The sequence below is a fragment of the Vanacampus margaritifer genome, chromosome 2, assembly GCF_051991255.1.
Source record: "Vanacampus margaritifer isolate UIUO_Vmar chromosome 2, RoL_Vmar_1.0, whole genome shotgun sequence".
NCBI classification, from domain to species: Eukaryota; Metazoa; Chordata; class Actinopteri; order Syngnathiformes; family Syngnathidae; genus Vanacampus; species Vanacampus margaritifer.
In genome coordinates this window covers 28,461,185-28,485,747 of record NC_135433.1, presented here as the reverse complement: position 1 = coordinate 28,485,747, position 24,563 = coordinate 28,461,185, and the positions used below count along the sequence as shown (strand labels likewise).

At 39.0% G+C, this 24,563-nt stretch overlaps 3 protein-coding genes across 3 annotated transcripts; 1 reads left to right on the top strand and 2 right to left on the bottom strand.

The window, feature by feature from the left end:
- Positions 1-3,983: 3,983 nt before the first annotated feature.
- On the bottom strand, positions 3,984-8,848 carry dxo (decapping exoribonuclease). The gene is made up of 7 exons (XM_077559367.1): positions 8,473-8,848; positions 7,495-7,958; positions 6,308-6,534; positions 5,516-5,735; positions 5,302-5,437; positions 5,137-5,231; positions 3,984-4,313 (listed from the first exon to the last, which is right to left on the bottom strand). Exons 2-7 carry the CDS (start codon positions 7,950-7,952, stop codon positions 4,205-4,207), a joined length of 1,245 nt encoding a protein of 414 aa, XP_077415493.1. The 5' UTR covers positions 7,953-7,958; positions 8,473-8,848; the 3' UTR covers positions 3,984-4,204.
- Positions 8,849-8,910: 62 nt separating this feature from the next.
- LOC144044763 (winged helix repair factor 1-like) lies at positions 8,911-15,172 on the top strand. The gene is made up of 7 exons (XM_077559368.1): positions 8,911-9,076; positions 9,391-9,486; positions 9,568-9,710; positions 10,923-11,158; positions 12,538-12,635; positions 13,292-13,439; positions 14,978-15,172. Exons 2-7 carry the CDS (start codon positions 9,393-9,395, stop codon positions 15,021-15,023), a joined length of 765 nt encoding a protein of 254 aa, XP_077415494.1. The 5' UTR covers positions 8,911-9,076; positions 9,391-9,392; the 3' UTR covers positions 15,024-15,172.
- A 383-nt stretch (positions 15,173-15,555) lies between these two features.
- Positions 15,556-24,514, bottom strand: LOC144043222 (ras-related C3 botulinum toxin substrate 1). Its single transcript, XM_077556570.1, has 6 exons — positions 24,069-24,514; positions 22,492-22,563; positions 19,730-19,847; positions 19,587-19,649; positions 18,944-19,103; positions 15,556-16,744 (listed from the first exon to the last, which is right to left on the bottom strand). Exons 1-6 carry the CDS (start codon positions 24,101-24,103, stop codon positions 16,614-16,616), a joined length of 579 nt encoding a protein of 192 aa, XP_077412696.1. The 5' UTR covers positions 24,104-24,514; the 3' UTR covers positions 15,556-16,613.
- Between the last annotated feature and the right edge of the window lie 49 nt (positions 24,515-24,563).

The window sequence follows — 24,563 nt, the reverse complement described above, 5'->3', positions numbered from 1 at the left end:
GAATGTGAGAATTGGAAAATCGTGATAATTGCTAACATGCTAGCAGGTCATATGCTAGCATACAGGAAAAACAGTAACCTGAGAATGGAACGCTTAAAGCTGCCCAATGCAGAAAACTGAATTTGGAATTGCTACTGGCACGTGTGGCTGAAAAATGAAACTACATCCTCCCTTTTCACGTACACAATGCACACATGACGTCACATTCGCAGACAAACTGCAGGAAATTCAAACCTGAATTCAGTCTGAAAACTATTGGCCAGTAATTGCAACCATTGTGAACAGCCTAGATGCTAATATGCTAATTCTAAGATGTTTAAATGTTCAAATAAAAATGCAATTGTAAAGATATTTTGGGCAAGTTTCTACATAGGGTAGCTTTAATGTCCTGGATGAAATTAACAGTTGAAAAATGTGAAAGTAGGAGGGAAATAGCCACGTCTCATAATTTGGGACTTTTTAAAATACAAATGTTGAATTCTGAATGAATGGAATGTGAAAAATTTGAATTAGTTAAACAATTTGAAGTTTGAATCGCTTGAGAAGTGTGAAAGGATTAGATCAAAGATGTAGAATGAAATGTGGAATACTGAAAGAAGAAGATATTTGGGGAGTGTGAAAAATAGTTCAGTAGCTGCATCTGAACAGTTTGAAGTTGGAATGGTTTCAAAAAGGGGAGAACTATGGAAGGATGAATTTATTATAGAAAAAAATATATTTATTTCAGTGGGATTGTATTCCATGAAAAGTTTTGAATGGTTGAAAAGTAAGAAAGAATTTGGGGAGTGTGGAAAAGAGGTGCCCAGATATCCTGAATGTAAGGATATTTAGATGTTGGAATGTTTTGAATTGGTTGAGAAATATGGTTGTTTTAGAAATGACAAAAAAATTGCTGTAATAATAAAAACTGGTTTCTGTGGTATAGAATAACATTGCTGGCGCGAGGTGAATACTTGTGCCTCCAAAATCATCACTTTTCACAAGACCAAAAAAGACAATATTATGTTGAACCAATACCATTTCATTGTCGAAGACCACAAGCCATTTTAAACACATGTAGGTTGACCAGTAGCATAGATTTGTGGAAAATGAATTACTGCAACTGTAGACCAAATTTTGATGTAGGAGGTTTTTGGCTCTAAACCAGCAATATGTGAATTGTCTTCAGCATTTACACAACTATAAGAAAGTACTTAAACTCTGGAACTCTGAGGATCATCTTCGGTCATCACACGCTTGAGAAAAGACAGGAAGTCGCTGCACAAGTTGAAGAAGAAGACTGCTGGCTTCCAACCGAGGCGCTCACCCTGCCCAAAAGACAGAATTGCTTTGCAGGTCGGGTCGAGGCGAGCTCAAGAACAGCATCAGTGTCACGGTTCTATCACACTTTCAATCGGTGGATATTTGAACACACCAGTGGAGCACAACATACCTATATGGATAGTATAACAATACTGAAAGGCATATATTCCTTATTATCAGCAGAAAACAACTATTACAAGGGCTTGACTGATTATTCAGCCAGCCGATATTAGCGCTTTACTTGTCACTAGTCAGGGTTTCTTTTAACAGTAAGCTGTAGTGAGTTGAGTCGAGTTTACTGACACCATACAGCACTCATGTTTGTTTGTTTTTTTTAAAGAAGAAAAAAACAGCCAAATGTTTTTATCTCACCAAGTTGGATGACTTGCATCTCAAGGCACCGCTGTAGCAACTTACGACGAAGGGGACGATGTAGCACCCTTCTGCATGAGTTCGGACTTGTTGGCCAAGATCCAGTGCAAAATGTGTTCCAGATTTTTCACATTCTCAGCTCTCTTTATGTAGCGGTCATTGTAGCTGTCCCTCAAGTCAAAATTTGGGGTTTCGTCGGGTTCCACAATGTCATCTGGCTCTGGTCGTTGTGGAATCTCCCCACAACTCTGTGTCGAGTGAGAAGGACCCTTCCTTCACTCGCTCTTTAAACGGAGGCAAGAGTCTTTCATAAATTTCCTTTGTGGTGCTCAAAGTCTCACGGTACATTGTTGTCTAAAATTGAGAATTCCAAATGTAAACTGAGTAAAAACACTGATCAGTTGGACATGCAATATAAAAAGTTTTCAAATTAAATTCACCTGTAAAGGTTTTAGTGCATTTTAGCGTCATCCTGAAATTGCAAACCCGAAAGCCGAATAGCAGCAGTTTATTCAACAATGGAGGATTTGTTTCTGTGTGTACTTACTGCTTAAGTTGCATCATGAAACTACGGAGGCATAATAGATTTTAATTCCAGCCAAACTAGTTTGCTGGAGTAGGAAAATAAATAAATAAATCATTTTAAAAAAGTGACTGTGGTTCCTTATTAAAAATAAATACATCAGAATCTATAAATTGATACTTAATTTATCAGCAAACAAATGTGTTCAAATACCCACCATCCATACTCATTGGTAAAACATTAGCTATACAGTACTGTCCTATACTATACTGTACTTACTACAATATATGAATTCTGCCTATTCCAGTACATTCATATATATATTTTTTTAAATGAGGTACATGCAATGCAATATATTAGAAACAACTCTTAGTGCAGTTCTACAATACTGCCAGCTGTGAGCATTTCCATCTTCATATACTGGATCAGTGTTTACAGCAACTCAATATTAAATGCCACATTTTCAGGGCTTTTAACCCCAAACATCTGTCTGGAATCATACCAAATTATAAAGAACATCATCCTGCCAAATTACACCTATTTGTTGATAGCCATTATTAAGAAGTGTATTTGTGTAATGCTCTAGTCTATCAGCACAAATTCAAGCACATAATGTTTAGCCTTACCTTATCTGGCCGGGATCGGGTGCGAGTGTGACGATCCCGCGGCACTATCAAGATCACGTGGATTTTGTTTCTCAAATCTCTTTTCAAAAGCGTTTGCCTTCAACACATGCACGCTGACCCACCCACACGTTTGTCTTTGCGTCTTAGTGGGGACATCTCATAGACATAATGCATTTCCTAGTCCTTTACCCTAATCATCACAACCCTAAAAACAAACCAAAATCAAATTCAAACCTAAACTCTAAAACCAAGTTTTGACCCTCAAAAAGAGGTCTGAACTTGTGAGGCCCACAAGGACAGGTCGGTCCACACAATGGTATAGTTAAAAAAAAAAAGAAGAGAATATGGGCCCATACTGTAGCAAAGAGAAAGACACACACGATTGTTTTACTATCTTTGTGGGGCCATGTCATTAACATAATGCATTTCCTAGCCCCTTCCCCAAAGCCCAACCATCAAAAATGATTGCCTACCCCCATTCCTTACCCTAACCTCTGCCATATCCCAATTCAAACCTAAACTCTAAAACCAAGTCTTGAGGTTCTAAACTTGTGGGGCCCAGCAAAATGGCCCCACATGGAAGGGTGGGCCCCACAACTCTGTGAAATCCCTAAATGTTGGCTCCACTATGTAACAAAAACAAGACCCCCCCCCCCCCTCCCACACACACACACACACACGACTGAATCCACTAAAGGTTGGCGTGGCTTTTGCGTGGTGCTAACTGGTATAAATGGATCAATCCGGGAGCGTCTAATCCACAAAGCACGTTTAGATGGGGAAATTCATTAACAATTGCGCTGCCAACTAGATTGCGCCCTGGTGGTTTATGCGTGTTTTTTAAATGAGGCAATATGCATATATTTGGCGCAGACATGGCAGCGATAGACAAGCTCTCTCAACTGCTATAATTTTGCCATTGTGTTCTTGCCGCAAATCCAGCACTGCCACGTGTGGTGAAGCAGGTGCTAACTGTACTCAACTGTCAAACTTTGTGGCCGTGATTACGCCGGTATATGATTAGAGCAACATCCTTGGTAAATAGGATGTTAAGAGGAAGCAAAATGCGCGTGCAAAAGAAGATACATTTATCAGTGGACGCAGTTCATTTTTTAGTGGATGGTCTTCTGTTTTTGCCCTGACAAGATCGAGACACTACGCCACACCAAATGCCTTTATTTGATGGTGGTATGCTGCATCACAGAGTTGTGTAAAAAAAGGCAAAGGGTACTCTTCTGTTATGGCGCCAATGCTACAATTTTGCGGGATCTTTCCGTGAAAGTTTGCTTGTCCTTGTTAAATCACCATTAAAAACAAAACAGCAAAAATAGATGTCGAGTCTTTGTTGAGCGCATCTGGGAACCTCTCAGGCGAGAATCTTTTAGCTCATTACCTTCAAGTACCAATCTGGCAGGAAAGAATAAGAGGAGTCCCTGTGGACAGTGTAGGTCACGTCACAGCGAGGGTTCCAGCAGAACAGATAGACCACACTGAAAGACAGAGAATATAGTTTAGGAGTGCATGTCTGACCCTTGTGCCCTCCTCTGGCATTTATGTACATTTTCTTGTTTTATAATCAGTAAGTTGCAAGTGTACAAACTGAGAAACTGATATTGTTAAAATTGCACAAATCAGAAATTTCATGTATATATAATAACTCAATTGCTCCCAAAAACGTTTAAATATGTTCTAGTTTAAATGTTTTAAGTGTCCCAAAGACGCATTTATATGTTTTTTTTTTTTTTTTTTTTTAATGCTAGAGCATACAGAAGGCTTTGATGCAGCCTCTGAACTGGAGAGAACAGGTAAAGCATTGGTAGTTATTACAAAAATGGCCAGCAGGTGGCAGCAGAGTATAAGAGATCAACCAGGGCCATGTTGCAAACAAGATCATTTCCACACCGTTCTAAACAGATTTGTGAATAATGATGAAACTTAGCTATATTAGAATGCTAATTGTTGCAAAACGGAAACTTTTTTTCTGATGAAAGAAGAGATTCTAATCTTTCTTTTGGTAGGTTCCATGTTTTTATAGCAATAGAACACAATATTCTGTGGGCCTTGCAAAATCAGTCAAAATCCAGTAAAACAGCTGGGAGTGAAGGGGGTCGCTTCAGTGAAAATGGCTGGGAGTGAATGAATTAATATGATTCACAATAAGATAATCATCAATAAATGTAAATATTTTCAGAATGCACTTGCAATTATGGGTGCAATGGGGCAAATTTAGATGCAAACCCAAATAATAGTGACAATTTAGAAAAGTCATTATTTACATAATTTTAGTTCACCATGAATATGCTGGGAACTCACTGAGGATTGTCTTCGGTCGCCACACGCTTGACAAAAGACAGGAAGTCGCTGCAGAAGTTCATGCAGACTGTTGGCCTCCAACACTTGTCCTCGGCCTGCTCCAAAAGACGCAGATGCGTTATTGCAATCGTCCGGTTCACGTTGCGCGCAGCCTGCAATACGTACCTTGATGAGCCGTGAAATCTTGGCGATGTGAAAGGTCTCCACGGAGACGACAACTCCGTCGTCATCCCGGAAGCCCGCCACGACGCGGGGGACTCCGGGGAGAAAGGACTGTGCCCACCACTTGAGCAGCTTGAACCTGATAAGCAAACAATGCAAAAGGTTAAATCCAAGACAATGTTATATTTACATATTTGTCGCTTTTCAAAGTGATCACCTGTGAAAGTTGCTTCGTTGTTTGGGGGTACAGATCTCTGCGGACGTCTTGAGCTCCACATAGCAGGCGGGGGGAGCCGGAGCGTCCGGATCTTTATCCCGGCAGTCCACCTCGCCGGAGAAGAGCAGCCTATGATCCGAGAGACGAGTTTGGACCACGGTGCAGAAGGCCTCGTTGGTGTTGACCACGCCGCTCGAATCGGGGGAGCCGTCCTTCTTGTCTTTTAGGGAGACACAATGCACATTTTGAAGTCAAAATAATTTGATCACAGCAACAACAAAAAAGTTGCAATACTTCAGCTGACAATATTGTACACCAGAAAGTGACCCTAATGAAAGCTTATCCTATCGAAAATAGATGATTGGGTTGCAATGTTATATCCAGCAGTCCAATATCAAATGTGTTAACTTTTTGCATTCAATTCACTTGTTCACATCCTTAGTGTTCATGTGTTTTTATATTTGGCCTTGGAAGTCTGCAGACTGCAGCTCTACCAGTATACACTGCCCTCCTTTCCTATGAGAGTAAATTTACTGCAACTCCTCCATGCTAGCCAACGAACAAATGGGAGATTAGAGTTTTAAGGAGGGTACGAATGGAGGTTTTGGTCGAGCAGACCTAACTGATAGCAGATAACTGGCAACCTTGACAGGAGAATGTTTTTCATCACTGGTGGTTCATTTGGATGCAGTTCTATATAAAAGCTAAAAATGCTTTAGTAAAAACAACCCAAGCCACTATATGAAGAAATTAACAGTAGACATCTGATCATAAAAAGTCGTAACTCCCTACCTGCGCATATATACTGCTCAAACTTGTACCCCCAGTACATCATTTCTTGGTGCCTCCCAGTACGATTCTCTCGATCCCGGCGAGCGGCGTCCGTTTCCACCTCGCTGACGTAAAGGGTCCCCTTGAACCGGGTGACGGCCAGGCACCAGCCCTCCCGTGTCTCATACGGCGTGGTCAGAAGTTTGGTCAAATGGCCTCGCCACGTTACAAAGTCGATATCCAAACCTCTAACAAGGAGTGAGAGGAAAAAGTTATGATGTGGTTGTAGTCCCGTCCAAATTGTGGTTTTATTTAGGAAAACCGAACTCCATAGTATTGTTATACAATGAGAGCATAATTTAATAGAATTAAATCCGTTTTTGTCACTGCATCAACTTAATGGCCATTGTGTGTTTTTTTTGGGGTGTCAAAATTTGTGCATTAATTAGTTAATTTAAAGTTCCTTTAACGCCACTCATTTTTTAACATGCAATTAATGACCGCCTCTTACTTGGAAAGCCTGTAGTAGGGGAATTCAGACACATCCAGTCGTCTACGTCAAAATTTAGCAGTAATAAATTTAATAATGCATATATTTGTGGAGACTGGGGTCAAGTTGTATTTTACAATTTTAAAAATGTGCAGAATTTCACAAGTTACTTCATGATTAAATAGCTCTTAATAGGAAAAGAAAAATGCACTGTCACCATGTTACAAATGCAATTATGCCATCTAGTGGCAGAAAAATGACTTCTTTTTTTTACAGTACAGTACATCTTTTTAAATTTTATGAATTATTTTGAAATTACTAGATCAATGACTAAAATACACAGCCATATTTCTCTTAGTTTAATTTTTTTCCCACTTTTATATTAAGAGTGTGAAAACTGAGATTTTTTTAAATTGTACATTTAGAACAGATATAAAATGTATGATTAATCGTGAGTTAACTATAGAAGTAATGCGATTAATTACGATTAAAGATTGTAATCGTCTGACAGTTAAGTCAATTTTTTTTTCTTCTTTAAATTTACTGTAATTACTACTGTATGTTGTACAACGTACAGTGTAGAAAGTTTTTTTTTAATGTCCATTTAAATGAGTCTTGAGTTACGACTGCAGCTGTAGAATCAATTTAAATTGTCAATAAGGCACCTGTATCCTGACATTAGATGGCGAATAAGTTTGCAATTCCCACCTCTACTTACGATGAAGACGACGCCTCCGCCTTCCGCATGAGCTTCAGTTTGTTGGCCAAGATCCATCGGAGGATGTGGTCCAGCTTTTCCTTCACACTTTCGTCCCTCTTTATATAACGATCCCTATAGCCATCCCTCAGGTCGAAATGTGGAGTTTTCTCAGGTTCCGAATAGTACCTCATTTGCCTGCTGTCATTGAAGAACCTGCGCTCGGAGTCCAGGGAAAAGGAACCCACTTCGACAGGCTGCTTATACAGGGGGAAGTCTCTTTCGTAAAGCTCCCTGCTGGTGCTCAAAGTTGGAGTGCTTGTTGACGTTTGCCGAGCTGATGGCCCGGAGTAGTGCTGCTGGTGATTTGGTTTGGAAAATTTATGTCCTCTCTCATTTTGTTCATTATCATCTCTCCATCTTTTGCATGTTTGCCGCTGGTGCTGGAAGCTGGAATTGTGGGAACGGTGCTGGTTCATGGTTGCCTGTTGGGGAGAGAGAACTGACAATCACATTCAATGAAGCAACAGTATATGAAATGCTCTAATGCAGTGATTCCCAATTTGTAGGATGCGAGCAGGTCATAAATTGCAGAACACCGTTGACATGAATTACAGCGGAAAGAGACAGGCTTTCTCCTCTGACATTAGTGTAACCTTAAAAATGTGCTGCTGGAAAGATGGTCAAAAATCACCCAAAACACTCTTAAACCTCATGGAAAGCTTCCCGGGAAGGGTTGCATCTGTTATTTCTGCAAACGGTGGACTAATGTCATATCAAACCATTAGAGATTCAGATTTATGTCTTATATTGAGTCAAGACAGCTGAGATAATACTTTATGCAGTATGTGCACGCAACAATATTGCACATGGACGTGTGTGCATTTTCATCAACGATGACAGCAAACTACCATTTCAGTATTAATAACTGTGCAGAATCAACACCTACAACAAGATTGTTTTTTGTTTAGTTGTTTGTTTTTACGCCAATTGACTTACCTCAGTGAGACGTACCACAGCCGGTAATGCTTAAACACGACTCAAGAATGCTAAATTGGCGACATTTTTCTGATTTAATATTGGCTCATCAGCAGGGTAAACGTGGGGAAAGGAAAAGAGCTCGTAATGGAAGCTAGCAAGCTAATTAGCGTTGTGAGCTATGCTATCCCCCAAAACAGCGCGGTTCCTGCTTCGTTTCGGTTCTAAACAGCGGCCAATGCAGTAATTACTTCTAACTATCGTCTATTTCCGAACCTAAGCCGCATGATAAGGGCCCAATACTGGCCCATTCTGCTTGTTATGTTCGTAAAAATATGCAAAAATGAACACAGCAGACACTGGCGACGCAGCAACCACGTTTGACCACAGGGGGCAATATTGTCATTAAGATTGTGGAAAAAGAAGAAGAAAACATACAAGTACAACGGGGCATGTAATAACAACCGTAACCACAGAGGGCAGAATGGCCAACTGGGGTGATCAATAGAAGAAGACTGTGGGCACATACCCCCATAGCACTATAGCATTCAAGCTAAGCCAATTGACACAAAGTTCGATCGAAATTATGTATATTTGTTTAGTTTTGCCAACAGTAACATTCCAGGTAAGCACAAAACGCATCCCGTTATTTTCTTAGAGCTTATGATACACACTGTAATTTAAATAAAATCACTCACTATGGACTGAATGCGTATTCAAGTTTGCATACAATATAAGCCTTGTATGAAAAAGTGTTGTTGGCACTTTAATTGTGATTGACGTAATCATCACATTTTCGTGCTCCCTGTCGGGAAAGGTGCTGTAACTAAGCCTAACACTGCTAAAATAATGTCTTTATCGTGTCAGGTAAAACGAAATTTATGAAAGTTACACATAAAAAATGACTCTTTTTTTTTTTTTTTTTTTTTACGTTGACAGGTATGAACAGGAAACGAGCTCTGATTTCAGACATTTTCAAGGTGAAAAAAAGCCGAACTGCCGCCGAGAAGTTTGGTATCAAGAGTAATGAACAAGGTAGGTGCTTACAGCTGTTTTGTAACGTGGAGGGAGGTGGAGATACATTCGGGTCAACTAAAATGCCTTGCATTCCAAAAGGTCCGACTGATGTCCGAGCTAGCCTGGAGTATCTCATGACGCTGTTCCCCAGAAAGCTTTTCAATGACACCTTACCTCAAATTGTACTGAAGCACCAACTGTACAGCATTCACCATGACAAAACTCTAGTGGACAAAGAAGTGGTAAGTGGAGTATTTTTTGGTGGTGAGTGAATAACCATAACCCTCAGAGCATATAGAATATATTTTGTCAAGAAATTGTAATTGGGGGAGTATAGTACAGCGCAAGATTCGAACTCATGTCCTCACACTTTTGGGGGGATATCCTTAATCATTATACCTTGAGCTAATACTGAAGCAGAAATTGTACTCGTAGTTCTCACGCAATTCACGGCAAAATAGCGCTACGTGGCGAGTTGCCGGCCACAGAAAAATATCCATGTTGTATATTTTTTCTCAATTTAAAAGCCAATTGTCATAATAACACGTCAGTGACATTCTTTTGTCTAAATAGATTGAAACAGTCGTTACACTTATTTTGAGGATGAAAATGAGTCACGGTTCACCCTGCCTAACCCTGCCTGTCTAACTCGTTTTTGCCACAGGTCCCATCGTAGTTTGGGTTTCCTTTGAAGGGTTGTTATGATTGTGAATGTGAACCCAAATTAATATATGATCACCTCATATTACATTTACGCAACAAAATGATGAATAACTAGTTATGAAACCAGAGGCCAGTAAAAGCTGTTTGCTCAAATATTATTACATTTATTTTAAACGGTGGATTGGTAACCAAAAATACTTGCAATATCTCAATGTTTTTCAAGTGAAGACAATTTGCAATTTTAATATTTCAGCAAGAAATACAAAGTTAATGCACATAATTTGCATTGTCGGGTCACATAAAATGATGCGGCAGGCTGGCTATGGCCCCCACGCCTTGAGTTTGACACTTCTGCTCTAAATAGTGAATGAACAACGAAGTTCACACAAGCCCCCACAAATTCAATATTGATCAGTCAGCACTTCATCCATCACCTTGTCAATTACTGTGAATTAACATAATAAATGTACACATTAAATGGCTTACGGTTGATTTGATTTTGAAAAATGTGGCGAAAGTACTAGTGCGTATAGAGTATTTTTTTTGCCCATGTAATGTCAAGTGAGTTTGTGATTGCATTTGGTTTAGGCAATATGTGAGCGTATACTATTGACAAGCCTCATGTGAAGGCGGTTTGTTTGTGTTAATTTATCTAACCCCTTTAAACCAGGGTTGGGTAACCTTTAGCCCATGGGTCATATACGGCTTGTAGTGTGAGAGCATTTGATCGACCTGCTGTGGCCCCTGATATGGAGTCTGACTGAGAAATCACAAAACAAAACACCTTGCAGAATAAGCTGCGCGAGGATGGGGAGTTGCTCATGTTCCAGCTTGGCTTTGACGCCGAGGCATTCGGACTGGTTTTCACGTCAGACTACAAGGCCAAAGTGTTGGCCGGAGAGGAGGGCAGAGAGACCCGAGGGGCCGTGGACAAGTTCTTGGACAAAGTGTTGTCACCTTGCACGGATCTGAGCTTCAACAAAGACCAGATGATCAGGGAGTTCTTCTTCACGGATGCTGAAATCACGTATGTAAAGAAAAAACTTTTCTCTACCCTGTAAAAATACTTTAGTAATTGAATGTAAAAGTAAATATGGCCTTTGGTAGTGTAGTGGTTCACATAGCTGCATTTTGTGGAATGGGTTCAGTTTGCATCAATATGCTGTTCACAATTGCCTTTGTGATGGTAACCAGAGAAGGGTGTAATTGCTGGGTTAGGCTCCAGGAAAAGTGTTACAGAACATGGATGGAGGTGTAGTTTTATTGTGTATAGTAACATATTTCTATAATACAAACTAGCTGGGACAGGCTCTAGCATCCAGAGACCCTTGTGAAGAATAAGGGGTTTGGAATATGGATGGACAGTTAAATATAATTTAGATAGGAATCAACTTTATTCAATACCTTAGACTGGGAATGAGCATTCATAAAAAGTCCTTGATAGATTAAAAAAACAAAACAAAAAAACAATCAATGACGACTAATTTTATAATTTTTATAAATACAAATACACATGAAAAATAATTTAAATACATATTTTGGAATGTATTGCATGTTTGTTTTCTTGTACAGTTATACAGTTAGAGCTACTTAAATTATTATAATTAAATTATACTTTTGCACTTTTATTACTGATGCATTTTTTTTCTAAATACAAATATAAAAATATTAAATCAATTGTAATACGCTTTTTTTTATAACGATATTCTGTTTAATGTATTTGATTTTTTTGTAGTTAAATGTACAAATAAGAAACATTCATACATTTGGTTATAATAAATACTTGACTGTCTTTGAGAATCTATTACTATCTAACCCACATATGGTGTTCAGGTCTGTGGGATGCATTTTCATTTCTTATGAAAAGAAAGGAATACAAATAATATATTTTTCAGACTCCTTGGCCTTGGTTCATTTACCGTAAAGAGCTTGTATCCGACCACATGTTCAACACATTTATATTACATACAGGAAATTATGATCATGGGTCAACATTTTGTGTTTCTGACCTTGGTCCTTGCAACAATGTAGAATTCAAACTCAAATTCTCAAATTCCCACACATTTTCGTTAATGAAGTGTAGTCCATTTATCAGTTTCCCACCAGACCCACGAACCCTGACTGAACTACAAAAATATGAACACCACACAAGGGGAAGTCAAGTAAAAAAAAAAAACAACAAAAAAAAAGTCTTTACAATGTGTTCAATGTGCAGCACCAACTCTTTGAAACACTGTATTCTGATTAATATTGTCTTAGTAGAATACAAATTAAGCAGAAAAACAATGTTTGTATTCATCTGAGGGGTTTTGCCATTTTGATATTTGTTGTTGACTGAAAATGACACCGTGCCTAAAGGCTCAAGATATATATATATATTTATTTATTTATTTATTTGCCTTCCAGGCAGCTTGTGAAGGCCGGAGTCTTGACTGTGAGGGACGCCGGCAGCTGGTGGCTCTCCATTCCCAACTCTGGCAGATTCACCAAGTACTTCATACAAGGTGGGTTTCGCGCTATACTCAGAAACATTTCTGGGTGGCGCTGATCTGAACTGGAACAATGACAAAAACTTGTGTTCAGGGTCGCGCTGTCAGATATCCCCCTGACGATAAGAAAAGAAAACATTTATTCAGCTGTGGGAGGATTAATCAAGTGGAGGTAATAACTAACTATAGATAAGTTCCCTACATGTATACATTACATCAGTAGCCATTTCTAAACAGATTTTCTCACTGGTCTATATAAAATATTCAGTTAAGTATTGTCGCAAAACACAATAGCTGGATTGCTAGCTAACGTTAGCCTGACAGCACATGATCCACTTGACCATCAGAACTGCATATCTGCGTAACAGGAAAGCCCATTTATTAGCCACTCCCTCAGTGATCACATTTACTGCAGTGGATATAAAAAGTCTGGATATGTCAAGAAAAGCATACTAGAACAAGCAAACTTTATCCATCCATCATCTGAATAACTTATCCTATTTGGGGTTGGTTAAACGAAGGCACTAATGGCGGCAGGTATGTGACGACTTGTTTAACATGAGTTGGAATGTGATTGGTTAATTCACAGTAAAGTCATAAGAGGGTGTGAAAATGTTTACAGTATATTGGTGTCTCCAATCGCCTCCCGCCATCCTTTACCCGCCTGCTAGGTCGTAAAGGCGTGCTGGGCATGGTGAAGAAGTCCAGGTACGGGGAAACGTTACAGGCCGAGCTTGAGGGGCGACGGACGACCTCACAAGTGAAATTCCACATCAAGTACCACATCCACGATCTTGTCGGCGCCGAGCTGGTGGACAGGTAAACGGAAATCCTCTATCGCATCCTTGCCGTCTCGCATTCTCTCCTACCTGACTTTTTATACTGGATTCTATACATCCCTATACTGTACAGAGGAATAGTTTGGCATTCAAATCAAAACTTAGATTCTTTCTATGTTAGCTAGTAAAATTAAATAAATAATAAATGTTCATTTGTAAATGAATTTGTAAAAGACACATTTTACTGTTCTCGGATGTGCTTAAATTAAATTAATATTGTTATTATTATTATTCTTTATTTAAATTATATACTTTTACTTTCTTAAAGCGGAAGTCAACCCCCAAAATTTCTCGACAATATGTTCTACTGTATGCAGCCCCAACTAGTCTCAACATGGAATAGTAATTCATATTACATTTGTGAAATATGAATTAAGTAGCAACATCCACCTGTTTTCTGCCATCTCAGGGGGAGGCCATTTTGCCAATTGCTGATTGACTGAAAATGACATCACCGTTGCTCATAGCTCAGGTAACCACCAATCACGGCTCACCTGTTTTCTGAAACTGAGCTGTGATTGGTGGTTACCTGAGCTATGAGCAACAGTGATGTCATTTTCAGTCGATGAATAAAAACGGACGGATTTTGCTGTATTCCATTAACGCAACCTTAACCAGAATCAGAATGCCGCGTTTAGGCAAGTGGGGGTGGCTACAACATATTGTAACATTGCGGGTTGGCTTCCCCTTAAAGTAATAATAGTATACAACATTATTTAGAATTGATTTATATTTGTAACACAATAAATAATTACTTTTTATAAAAAATATTGTATTTATGTTTATTATTAAAATTTAGTCCTTATTTATCAAGGACATTTGAAATAATGCTCATTTCCATTTTTATCCTATAGTATTTTGCATATATAACATTCAAATAATATTTTCCCCGTCAGCTAACTGGAAAAATATATATATTTTTTAAAGGGTGCTCTGATCAGGGTTTTATGCTGCTGAGTCCATTACCGATCATCCATGAGTGAGACAGGTCCTTGTACCGATTCCGATACGATCACATGAATTGGCTGCACACTCTCAAATCACATAAGCTCCACACAGCAGCATGTTTGTTTGTTTAATTTGCCACACGGCCGTGCAGGGTTAAGGAAAGAGGGAGGGAATGCTACACTGCACACAGGCTGGTCTACAGTTGGTTGCAGGCTGCAAAGTTAGCTCGAGCTGCGGATGATCGCTTTTTGTGATCAGCAATAAAAGGCATTGATGGACATATGCCGATCACAAAGTTTTCCACAGAAATAGCCCGATTACAATCAGTGGCTTATCCATTGGGGCACCTCTAGTAGTTTCCATTATTTTAGATTAGTAGTTAACTACTCTTTCTGCTTGCTAATAATATTGATGATTTTAGGGACCAGAACAAATAAATTCTCTATACTGTACATGATTTATTTTGGGAACAATTCCATTTAAATTAAAGTGAATTTATTTGAGGATTGTGTACAACCTGGTTGGATTGAATCTATCATATTCATTCAGCTTTGTTTTTTTTCTCCCCAGCATACCGACTACTTCGGGGACTTTGCTACGATTTGTTGACTCCTGAATCACGACAAATAAAATGGTAATCATAGTGTTGTATGTATAATTTTAACACATGTCCACAAATGATGGCCTTATAAAACCCTGTGGGTTTATGAAATCTACTTGTGCACCTTGTCAGGTTTTTGCTTTATGTAATAAAAGTCAACTGCATTTGTTTCTGGTGTTTTTTGGCACATCAGCTTAACTGCTCAACATAAGTAAGCTTCGGTAAAGTCACTAAAAATGAAGAGTCATTTGATTTATGTATTTAAGTAATGACAGTATGTCCAGAGACAAAAATGTAATAAAAATGCAAATAGGAAAGTAGTAATTGATATACAAAATGCTGACAAAAATCAAATAATCTTTTGGGCATTCATTTTAAAGTTGTAAAATAGGTTTGACATCAAAGTTTGGGGTAAGGTTATGGTTTAAATAATGAATGTAGGAAGTTAGTCCAAATATGTGACCATCCATTACTCACAATTTTTGCTTTTTGCACCTGAGCTTCACCTCAAGCATCAGTGATGAAAATGATTGATCGCACAACCTAGTTCAATTTTATTGGAATTTATTGGCTTTTTTCAAAAACAAAAGGTGACAATAGCTTTGTATCCATAAAACTGAAGGAGTCACAATGACATTGGCTTGAATTAAAGCACAGCTTGATGTCTGAATACAAAAAAACAACAGATGAGCAATATGTTCTTTAACCCCTTGAACTAGTAGTTTAAATACATTTTTGTAAAGAGGCAAACAAAAAATAAATGTAGCAATCCTAATCTTAACGTTTTTCAGTATACGTCGCACATACATGCCATCAGCGTAAATTACACAAAGACAGGCTTGGAAGGAGGTTAAGAGTAGTGTTAGCTGTAAAAGAAGTGACAAAAAAAAAGCATTCATAGTGTTAGTCCAACAATACAGTGAGTGGAGTGTAAGATGCAATAACAACAAAAATCAAATCACATGATTATAACAAAGAGGACTACACTGTCTACTACGCCAGAAGCGACAGTAGCTTTGTTTTACTAACAGGCACAGATGCTCGTCTAAGTGACTTCACTTTGCCAGTAGTGATGCGATTTCAAAAGAAAGAAAAAAAGTTGCTGATAAATGCCCAAGGAGCAAAATGTGCTCTTGTTCCCCACCACCACCAGTTCCTAAAATCTACATTGGGACATGGCTTGATACTGAGGAGAGGGGGGGAAAGAAAATGCTTTACCCGTTTGAGGATTAATAGCACTGTTGGTGTTAAAAATTTTTTTTTAATTAACTGCTGGTGAGGGATTTGCAAACAATTGATTGTGGGAGCAAACCAGGAGGGTTTATTTGGCAATGAGATCCCCACTGAGAACCCTGACTGTAAACAAAATGCGAGCGGTGATTGGGGAGGGGACCAACTGGATTTAACGTAAGGCCTCATGAAGTTGAACATTTTCAGAATTGTCTTTACAGTATGCAACGTTACAATTGTCTCAATCTTGACTCGTAACGAGGGAAAATGGTCGCTAGAACCGTTGCAGCTACGTTTACGGGAAGCAAAATGCCGATTGTTATCTGGTGGGTATGTACGTATATACTAATGCAGTTACTCCTTGTGCTCCCACCCTTAGAGGAGGCTGCACTTCTTGCCCTTCTTCTTGATGGGCGGGGGGCACAGGACGGCGCGGATGGCCTCGTCAAACACCGTTTTAAGGCCGCGCTGGGTCAGGGCGGAGCACTCCAGGTACTTGACGGAACCTGAGTGGGGACGGACGGGTTAGAGACATTTGGGGGTCACGTCCAGCATACCAGCAATTTGACAAATATAGAAAGCATCAATACCAGACACAAATGCAATCTAACAGCATGCAGCTGTGCCACGTACACCACGTGGAACGGTTGACAATTCATATTTAACACAGTGGTACCTTGTCATACATTTGGTCTGTGACTAAGCTCACCATTCAACTTAGTCATCTTGTATATTCAATTTTCCCCATTGAAATCAATTATAATGACATTAATCCGTCCCAGTCCCCAAAAAGCATAACATATAAAAACTAGGGGTGCACCGATTACAAGTGCTCTCCAATAAAAACGAGGACAGTGGCTGACCTCCGAGGTGGGAGATGAGATTGGTGGAAAAGATTGCTTTAGTTTTTAACTCTTTGACTGCCAAAAACGTTAAATAACGTTTAGTAAAACCCTACGGAGGAGTGCCAAAGACGTTAAAAGACGTTTGTTTCAAAACAGAGGTGAAACTAACCATTTTCTATTGTTGATTACTGAAAAACGGAATAAGGTAGAAACAAGCTTTTTTTTCTGATGAAAGATGAGAGTCCAATCTTTCATTTGGTAGTACGTGTGTTTCCATAGTCCAAACACATTATTTTCTGTGGACCTTGAAAGATCAGTCAAAATGCTTAAATCGGCTGGCACCCACGGCATCCCTTTTCTCAAAACGTCTGGCAGTCAAAGAGTTAAGGGGTCGGCCGATCACAGAGCTCCCAAAATTAAGGAAATCAGGGCCGATAAATCGGCCGACCTCGAAACAGAGTAGAGATGCACTAATTATTCAACAACTAATCAATCATGAAATTGACAGCTATTTTGATCATCGATTAATCATTTAGAGCCCGTTTAACTTAGATTGTCCAAGTCCCCTGATTTCAACCTCTCAACTGTAATACTCTGATTTCTGTAGTCCTTCACGTCCCATCCATCCACCCATTTATATTCAAATTTTCAAGAAATGTGAAAATAAAACTGAATGAAAATGCTAAAAATTGGGAAAAGGGCCAAAAATTGGCAAAAAATGCTTTATGCTGAGAGGGGGTGGATTTTGAAGCGTATCGAAAAAAGGAAAATGTGAATTTTGGCTATGGAAACGGGTTTTGTGAATAACCGCTGACAAGACCGAATACACGTCGCACGTTTTGACCGATATTTCGTCACATGTACTTTAGTAGTCACAAAGCAATGGCAGACGATAAAGTAAGGTATGTTTGGGGGGACGATGAAACTAAACTCTTTTTGGAATTAAGAAGCGAATATTAATGCTTTATTTAGATGGAGAACAGCAAACAAACGCTACGGTTTATCAAGAATTACAAAAGCAAACTCATACGCCGCCATCACACTTCTTTTAAATTACTAGTGGATCACATTTCTGTGGTGTATAGTATAGCGCCACCTACAGCGGCGGAGTCCCCTCTTAATATTTGCAAAAGAAGAACAGATGGAAACGGGCATAAGTCAGATGTCCGTTTTGCACATTTTCAGTAAATTTGCTTAAAACATTCAAACAACAAACCTGACTACTGAATGGCTTTTTTTTTTTATACATGTTACAGTTCAAAGTATCATTTATGGAAGAAATAATCTGTCAGTTAAAAATCCATTGCAAACATTATTATTAGCATCTGTATTAATGCCTGCAATTGACGTGAACCTGAAGTAGCCTCAGGAGTGCATTAGTGCAAACTAGTAGCCCTTCATATTACTGTAATCCATACCCAAAAAGTATCTCTCAGATAAAAAAAAAATTGGTGGGTACATTATAACTACCTCATGTAATATTGCCTAATTGTTATTTGGTTGGTTCAATCATCAAACAATAACAAATAAACTACAATCTCTTAATAAATAGTACAGTCGACACCCGCTATTGGTGGGGAGGGGGGAAAAATCTTTAAAAAAAAATTAATTATGCGTTTTTTTTGTAAAATGGGGGAGGGGGGGGGTAACCAAAAATATTTAAATACAATCTGCAAATATGTGAAACCGTAAGTGCTGCAGTGGTCAACTAATCTATAATCTTAAATTCATAATACATTTGCATCCGATGAACCATTGGAACAATCAATAGAATCATCATCAACATTCAAAAAATATTTTCGGGTTGCAGCCCGAATATTAATACAACTTTTGGAGGGAAAATAGCAGGAGGATGCATACCAATCTCTTTGGCCATGGCCAGGCCTTGTGGGTAAGTGATTGGTGCCAGTTTCTTCTCCTTCAGCTTCTCAATGGTGTCTTTGTCATCTCTCAGATCCAACTTGGTGCCCACCAGGATGATGGGAGTGTTGGGACAATGGTGTCTCACCTCGGGGTACCACTGCCGGCATACGGGTCACGAGTTAGCTTTCACATACCACAAAAACATCGGGTGTTCCATTTGAATAAATAAACACCACACCTCAAATACAGACCTCCGTTTCCCCCTCATGAATAAAGAGGACAGAGATAGTTTGCATGTGAGCATCGGGATGTGAGTTGTGACCGACAGCAGCTTGTGCATGTTCTCATTTTGTTTTTGACGGTCTGTCCTGTTCAGTCATCGATTTAATGTGCATCAGTGACTTTGGCTCTACTTTACATCACTCAACAGCATCACAGTGCACTGTTTTTTCACTCACGTGGCGACCTATCTACTCGCATGGAAAACATTTCCTCACAATATATAGCAAAAAATAACAAATAGCTCATCATAAAGTGTGGTGAAATTTGTTACATTAACAACATGTACATATATATATATTTTTTTTGTTTCTTTCAAATGGGGCTCAAAACAGATCCAGGTGTCACGCCATTGACTCACCTTGGCACGGACGTTTTCAAAGGAGGCCGGACTCACGAGCGAAAAGCAGATGAGGAACACATCCTGGTGGGCGGGGCACAAACGATAACGTCAGAGTGAAAAACGCGCAGGTGGTTGTGCGACCGTGCTGTTTCGCTTGCTACCGTCTGAGGGTAGGAGAGCGGGCGTAGTCTGTCGTAGTCCTCCTGTCCTGCCGTATCCCAAAGGCCCAGGTTGACCGGCTTGCCGTCCACCATCACGTTGGCGGAGTAGTTGTCAAAGCTGATGCAAGTGGAGAACGTTTGTCAACCATTATGAACCGAGTGATGTTAATGAGTAGCTGGGCCGATCCAGTTTCACACACCCGCAGTGATACTTGGGGGGCGCCACAACATAAAGAATTCATTCAACCTTTTGTCAAAGCACATCACTGAGTGCTTTTGAGGTCTATTCTTTTTTTGGATTGCTTAAAGCTGGCAGCCTGACATGCCAAAATATATACAGTATACTCAAAATGATTTTTAAATGTTACACGCATATATTCTATTGTGAAATAAGTTAACCAAAAAAAGGTGAAGTGCAATAAATTGGAATATGGTTGAAAAGTTCATTTATATACAGGTTCACGAGACCCTTTTCAGAAGACAGATTCTGACCTAATTTTTACATTTGAAAAAACAAACAAACACACCATTTGGATAGTTTGTACTTTTTGGGATTTTTTCTTTTATCTGTAGCGTCAATCATCAAGCTTCACTTTTGAACTCAAATAAATGGAGTTTTCCACATTATTCTCATTTATTAAGATGCACGTGTCCCACTCTGGCTGCAGCTATTGAATATTTATAGAATCGAGTATTTCACCCATTACCCATTGATTAACCAGATCAAACTATATTTTGCAGCATTTGCCCTAACCCTGCTTACATAAATATATACACTACTCACAAAAAGTTAGGGATATTTGGCTTCCAGGAAGAAATTGATGGAAAATGTCAGAAGTTCACGCTACAGTGACATCATACCATGAAAGTAGAAAGACATTAATGACATACCATGGATGTGATTTTTCCGCTAATTCGCGGAATTCCGCTTTTTTTATCTCCAAAAATAAAAATTTAAAATTTCCGATTTTTTAAAGTGGTAAAAAAAAACGATTTCGTCTCTACAGCATTCCATTTTAGTGTTTCCGTAACTGAAATGAAACTGATCTTGCGATTGGCTGAAGTCTCCGTGTTGACCAATAAACGCGCTTGTTATAGAAAGGATCCTTTTAATGCTCTTTCTAGACGCTCGGCTTTTCATCGACGACAAATGTGACTCGGATGCTAAAGTAGCTTAGCTAGTGACTAGCAAGCCGTGATGGGTTTCCAGGTTTAATGAAAGAAGCCACCTATTTTGGTCAATGGCTGATCTGGAATTGGCAAAGCAAATGTACGTAGCAATACGCACACATTTAACACATAAAACGTTTCAAATAAAAGTAAATATAATTGGTTATTTGGCTTTATCGGTTTATAACATTATTTTTAAGACACAAAAAAAAAACCTGAAAGACAACAAGTATAAGTAAGTATAAGCTACATTGTTTTAAATGTGCTGTAATTTAGCATGGTTCAGTTTCTACACTCAAGCACACTTCGACATTCGACAAGTCGCTATTGTTATTCATTTTTGGGGCCATTCTTCTCTAATGAAATGACGCCTCGTCAACAGTGTGTGGTTTTCTTATATATAAAAGTAGCTTATTTTTGACAACAGTCTAAAAGACGAAATCTATTCAAGCATGGTCTGACAATTGGGATGGGCATTCGACTGACCCATGTCATCGTCTTTATCTATGAGGTTGTTCATTTTCTCAAATAATGTAATTACAAAGAGGAATTATTAAATACTTGGTTTAATTCTTACAACTGTATTCCTAACCTTTGTACTCCCTGTTTTTTTCTTAAAGTAATACTTGACCCCTTTCAGCAGTAAAAAGTTAATATTTTGTCCAGAATTAATTTGATAATGTCATTATTTTTCCATGTATAATTATTACCTTAACTCATTTACTGCCATTGACGGTTATAAACGTCAAAAAATCATTTTAACTATTTCTATTAGTTTAACATTTTTTTCTACTTTTGTTAACAAGAGTATGAAAACTTAGACATTTTTTTACTGTACATTTAGAACAGATATAACATTTGTGATTAATTGTTGAGTTAACCATTGAAGTCATGCGATTAATTACGATTAAAAATGTTATTGCCTAACGCCCCTAATTTTTAACAATCGTCTTGTCAGGCGATTACATTTTTTAATTGTAATTAATCGCATGACTTCAAAAGTTAACTCATGATTAATCACAATTTTTATATCTGTTCTAAATGTACAATATTTTTCTCTCTCTAGGTTTTCATACTCTTGTTAGATAGAATTAGTTCAAATGAATTTTTGACGTTTATAGCCGTCAATGGCAGTGAATGAGCTAAAAACACATTTTCCCACTTGCTGCCGATTGAAGATGACATCACCTGTGCTGCGGAAATAGTGACCACCTATCTCTGCTCACCTGTTTTATGGATTTGGTCAGCAAACTAAACCAAGATTGGTCCTTACCTACTTCCTCAGCACAGTTAAGGTCATCTTCATTCGACAGCAAGTAAAAAAAATAGTTTTTAACGGTATTAATTGCGCAAGAAAAATAATGAAGCCATCACGTTAATTATACACAAAATATTATCTTCTTACTGTTGAAAATGGAAAACTCAATAAAAATTCTAGAATTCCCAGAATTCCAAGCAGCAAGAGAAAACGATCATAACCAGTTGTGCGAGCGGGAGAGATTTCCATCTCGACAGGCTGCCTTATCTCCAGCCACTAATGCAGTAATGGGAAGGCTGAGACGCCAATGAGGAAGAAGACGGCGGCTACTCACACAGTGGGGATGTACTCTCCGGGAAAGGCATTGGTGGTGTAGCTGATGAGCAGGCAGGTCTTACCCACGGCTCTGGAGAGAGTACGGAGAAAAGCAATGTTTCAACTGTCCTGAACACTTTCTGTAGTCAGACTTCAAGTATACACTATAATGCCAAACATGTGTCTGCTCTTTAAGAGGTGGAAAATGTGGCTTGAAAAAAAAAAATCAACATGTCAAGTCATTGTCTTTGTCCAGAAGCAGAGCAGTGATAGCAATGAGGAAATGCACAATATCCTTAGAACAGGAAATGAAGTCCGCTGCGACAGGAAAGTCACATTAGCATCTGCCTGCTAAAATTTGACCAAGTTCAACTGCATTGACCAATACAGATAAATATTTGGTCTTTTTTTATTTTAAATATCTGTCAGGCACACTCAAATGGAGAATTGTTTGTTTCATTTTATTGTTTGTCAAATTAATTTAGAATAACATACAGTTAATAAAGGTTTTATAACAGTAATGTTATAGCCTTGAAGAGATTATCTCAAAAAGAGTAATGCCAGGCCTCTACTTACCGTTCCACTTGGTGACAGTTAGTAAGATTCTGCAGTTGATAGTTTTTTTTTTATAAGGGTTACAGATTGAGGCGGGGGGAAAACGTTCTACTTCCAAAGGCAACGTTTACAAAAGTAATGTCAAGCATCTTCAAATGATAAGTAGTTTTACTGTACATAACTTCCTCTAATGACCAGCGAAATTTGTTGACACTTTAGTCGCCCATTATGTTTCTGTCAAACATCCTCAAAGGGCAAGTACCTTTATTATTTCATTTCAAGTTTGTCAAGTGCATCATTTTGCTTTTGACTTGTTTATATCCAACTTTACTTATAATGCTAACAGTTTGAACACGCAACAGTTTGGTTCTACATCATATGGAGAAAATGACAAAAGTAAGTAAGCAAGCAAACTGTTTGTTAACACGTAATAGTTGCCTGATCACCAAAAAGGGAAATTTCCAACGTGTTGCGTGCATGCTGCAGAAGTAGGCGGTCGTTGTGTCAAAATCAAGGTGGAAAGAAAGGCAGGAAGGCAGATCCACGCATGACTTTGCTGCTGTGGCATCCACCACCAACACCACCACACCCAGAACAAGAAGTTAGGCGCGCGTGCGCGGCCTCACACGCGTCCTGACATATCTCACGCACGCACCGTTTTCGAGCCCAAAGGGAAAGGAATGCAAACATACGGTGGCCGCCAAGGGTTGCAAAAAAAGAAAAAGAGGGGGGGGGGGGGGGTCAATCACAGTACGGATCAGACTTTAGAGTGCAAATTTGTAACAAATTTGTGCAGCACAGTAACCGTATTTAATTTAATTATTTATGTATGCATGGAAACTCAAAAATATGATGTACTTAATTCTAAGCTCGAGCAATTTAAACAGCCAAGTTGGGGGGAGAGCATTACAGAGGCTTTAAATGTTAAACACGTACATTGACGCAATCGCTCTCCTGCTCTTGTAAAACGTCTAAGTCTCAACAAAATAAAACAATTTTAAAAAGTGTACAGGCCCACTGTCTGGCCATTAGCTGACTCACCCGTCCCCGACAACGACACACTTGATGGCCTGCATAGCGGCGCGCTTGATGGAGGAATGCTGGTTAGCCCCGGGAGCTAGCCGATGTAAGCTCGCAAGTCTTCCCTTTGTCCGCTATGGCTTCGCCGCTAAAATGTCCCGAAAGCTTCGCTCAAGACGGCCCGTCGAATCGCTCCAAAGATACGGAAAGAGACTGTCGGAGAAGTTGAGACAACTTATGGAGCACTTGACACAACTTTTATCCGGGAGATTCCCTCGCTTACATTCCCATGCTGTCGAACTGGAAGCTAATGAAGCAAAACAGCGGCCACCACCCCTGACAAGGAAGAAGAAGAAAAAACAAGGCAGCTACCGCCACCAGATGGTACATCCGGGCTACTCGACCGTTACGCCCACGACTTGTTGTCTTAAAAAAATAGCAACTTCCACTTCACTAAATGCAAATATGTCCATACATATCATCAATATAACCTTTGAATGATTTGAATAAACGTAT

Coding starts and splice junctions, on each gene's coding strand:
- dxo (XM_077559367.1), bottom strand. CDS start 7,952: ATGAACCAGCACCGTTCCCACAATTCCAGCTTCCAGCACCAGCGGCAA. Junction 5,736..6,307: donor TGAGCAGTATATATGCGCAG/GTAGGGAGTTAC, acceptor TCTCCCTAAAAG/ACAAGAAGGACGGCTCCCCC. Junction 5,438..5,515: donor CAACGAAGCAACTTTCACAG/GTGATCACTTTG, acceptor TTTGCTTATCAG/GTTCAAGCTGCTCAAGTGGT.
- LOC144044763 (XM_077559368.1), top strand. CDS start 9,393: ATGAACAGGAAACGAGCTCTGATTTCAGACATTTTCAAGGTGAAAAAA. Junction 9,487..9,567: donor TATCAAGAGTAATGAACAAG/GTAGGTGCTTAC, acceptor GCATTCCAAAAG/GTCCGACTGATGTCCGAGCT. Junction 9,711..10,922: donor CTCTAGTGGACAAAGAAGTG/GTAAGTGGAGTA, acceptor AACACCTTGCAG/AATAAGCTGCGCGAGGATGG.
- LOC144043222 (XM_077556570.1), bottom strand. CDS start 24,103: ATGCAGGCCATCAAGTGTGTCGTTGTCGGGGACGG. Junction 19,848..22,491: donor GGAGAGTACATCCCCACTGT/GTGAGTAGCCGC, acceptor CACTTGCATCAG/CTTTGACAACTACTCCGCCA. Junction 19,650..19,729: donor CGCTCTCCTACCCTCAGACG/GTAGCAAGCGAA, acceptor CCCGCCCACCAG/GATGTGTTCCTCATCTGCTT.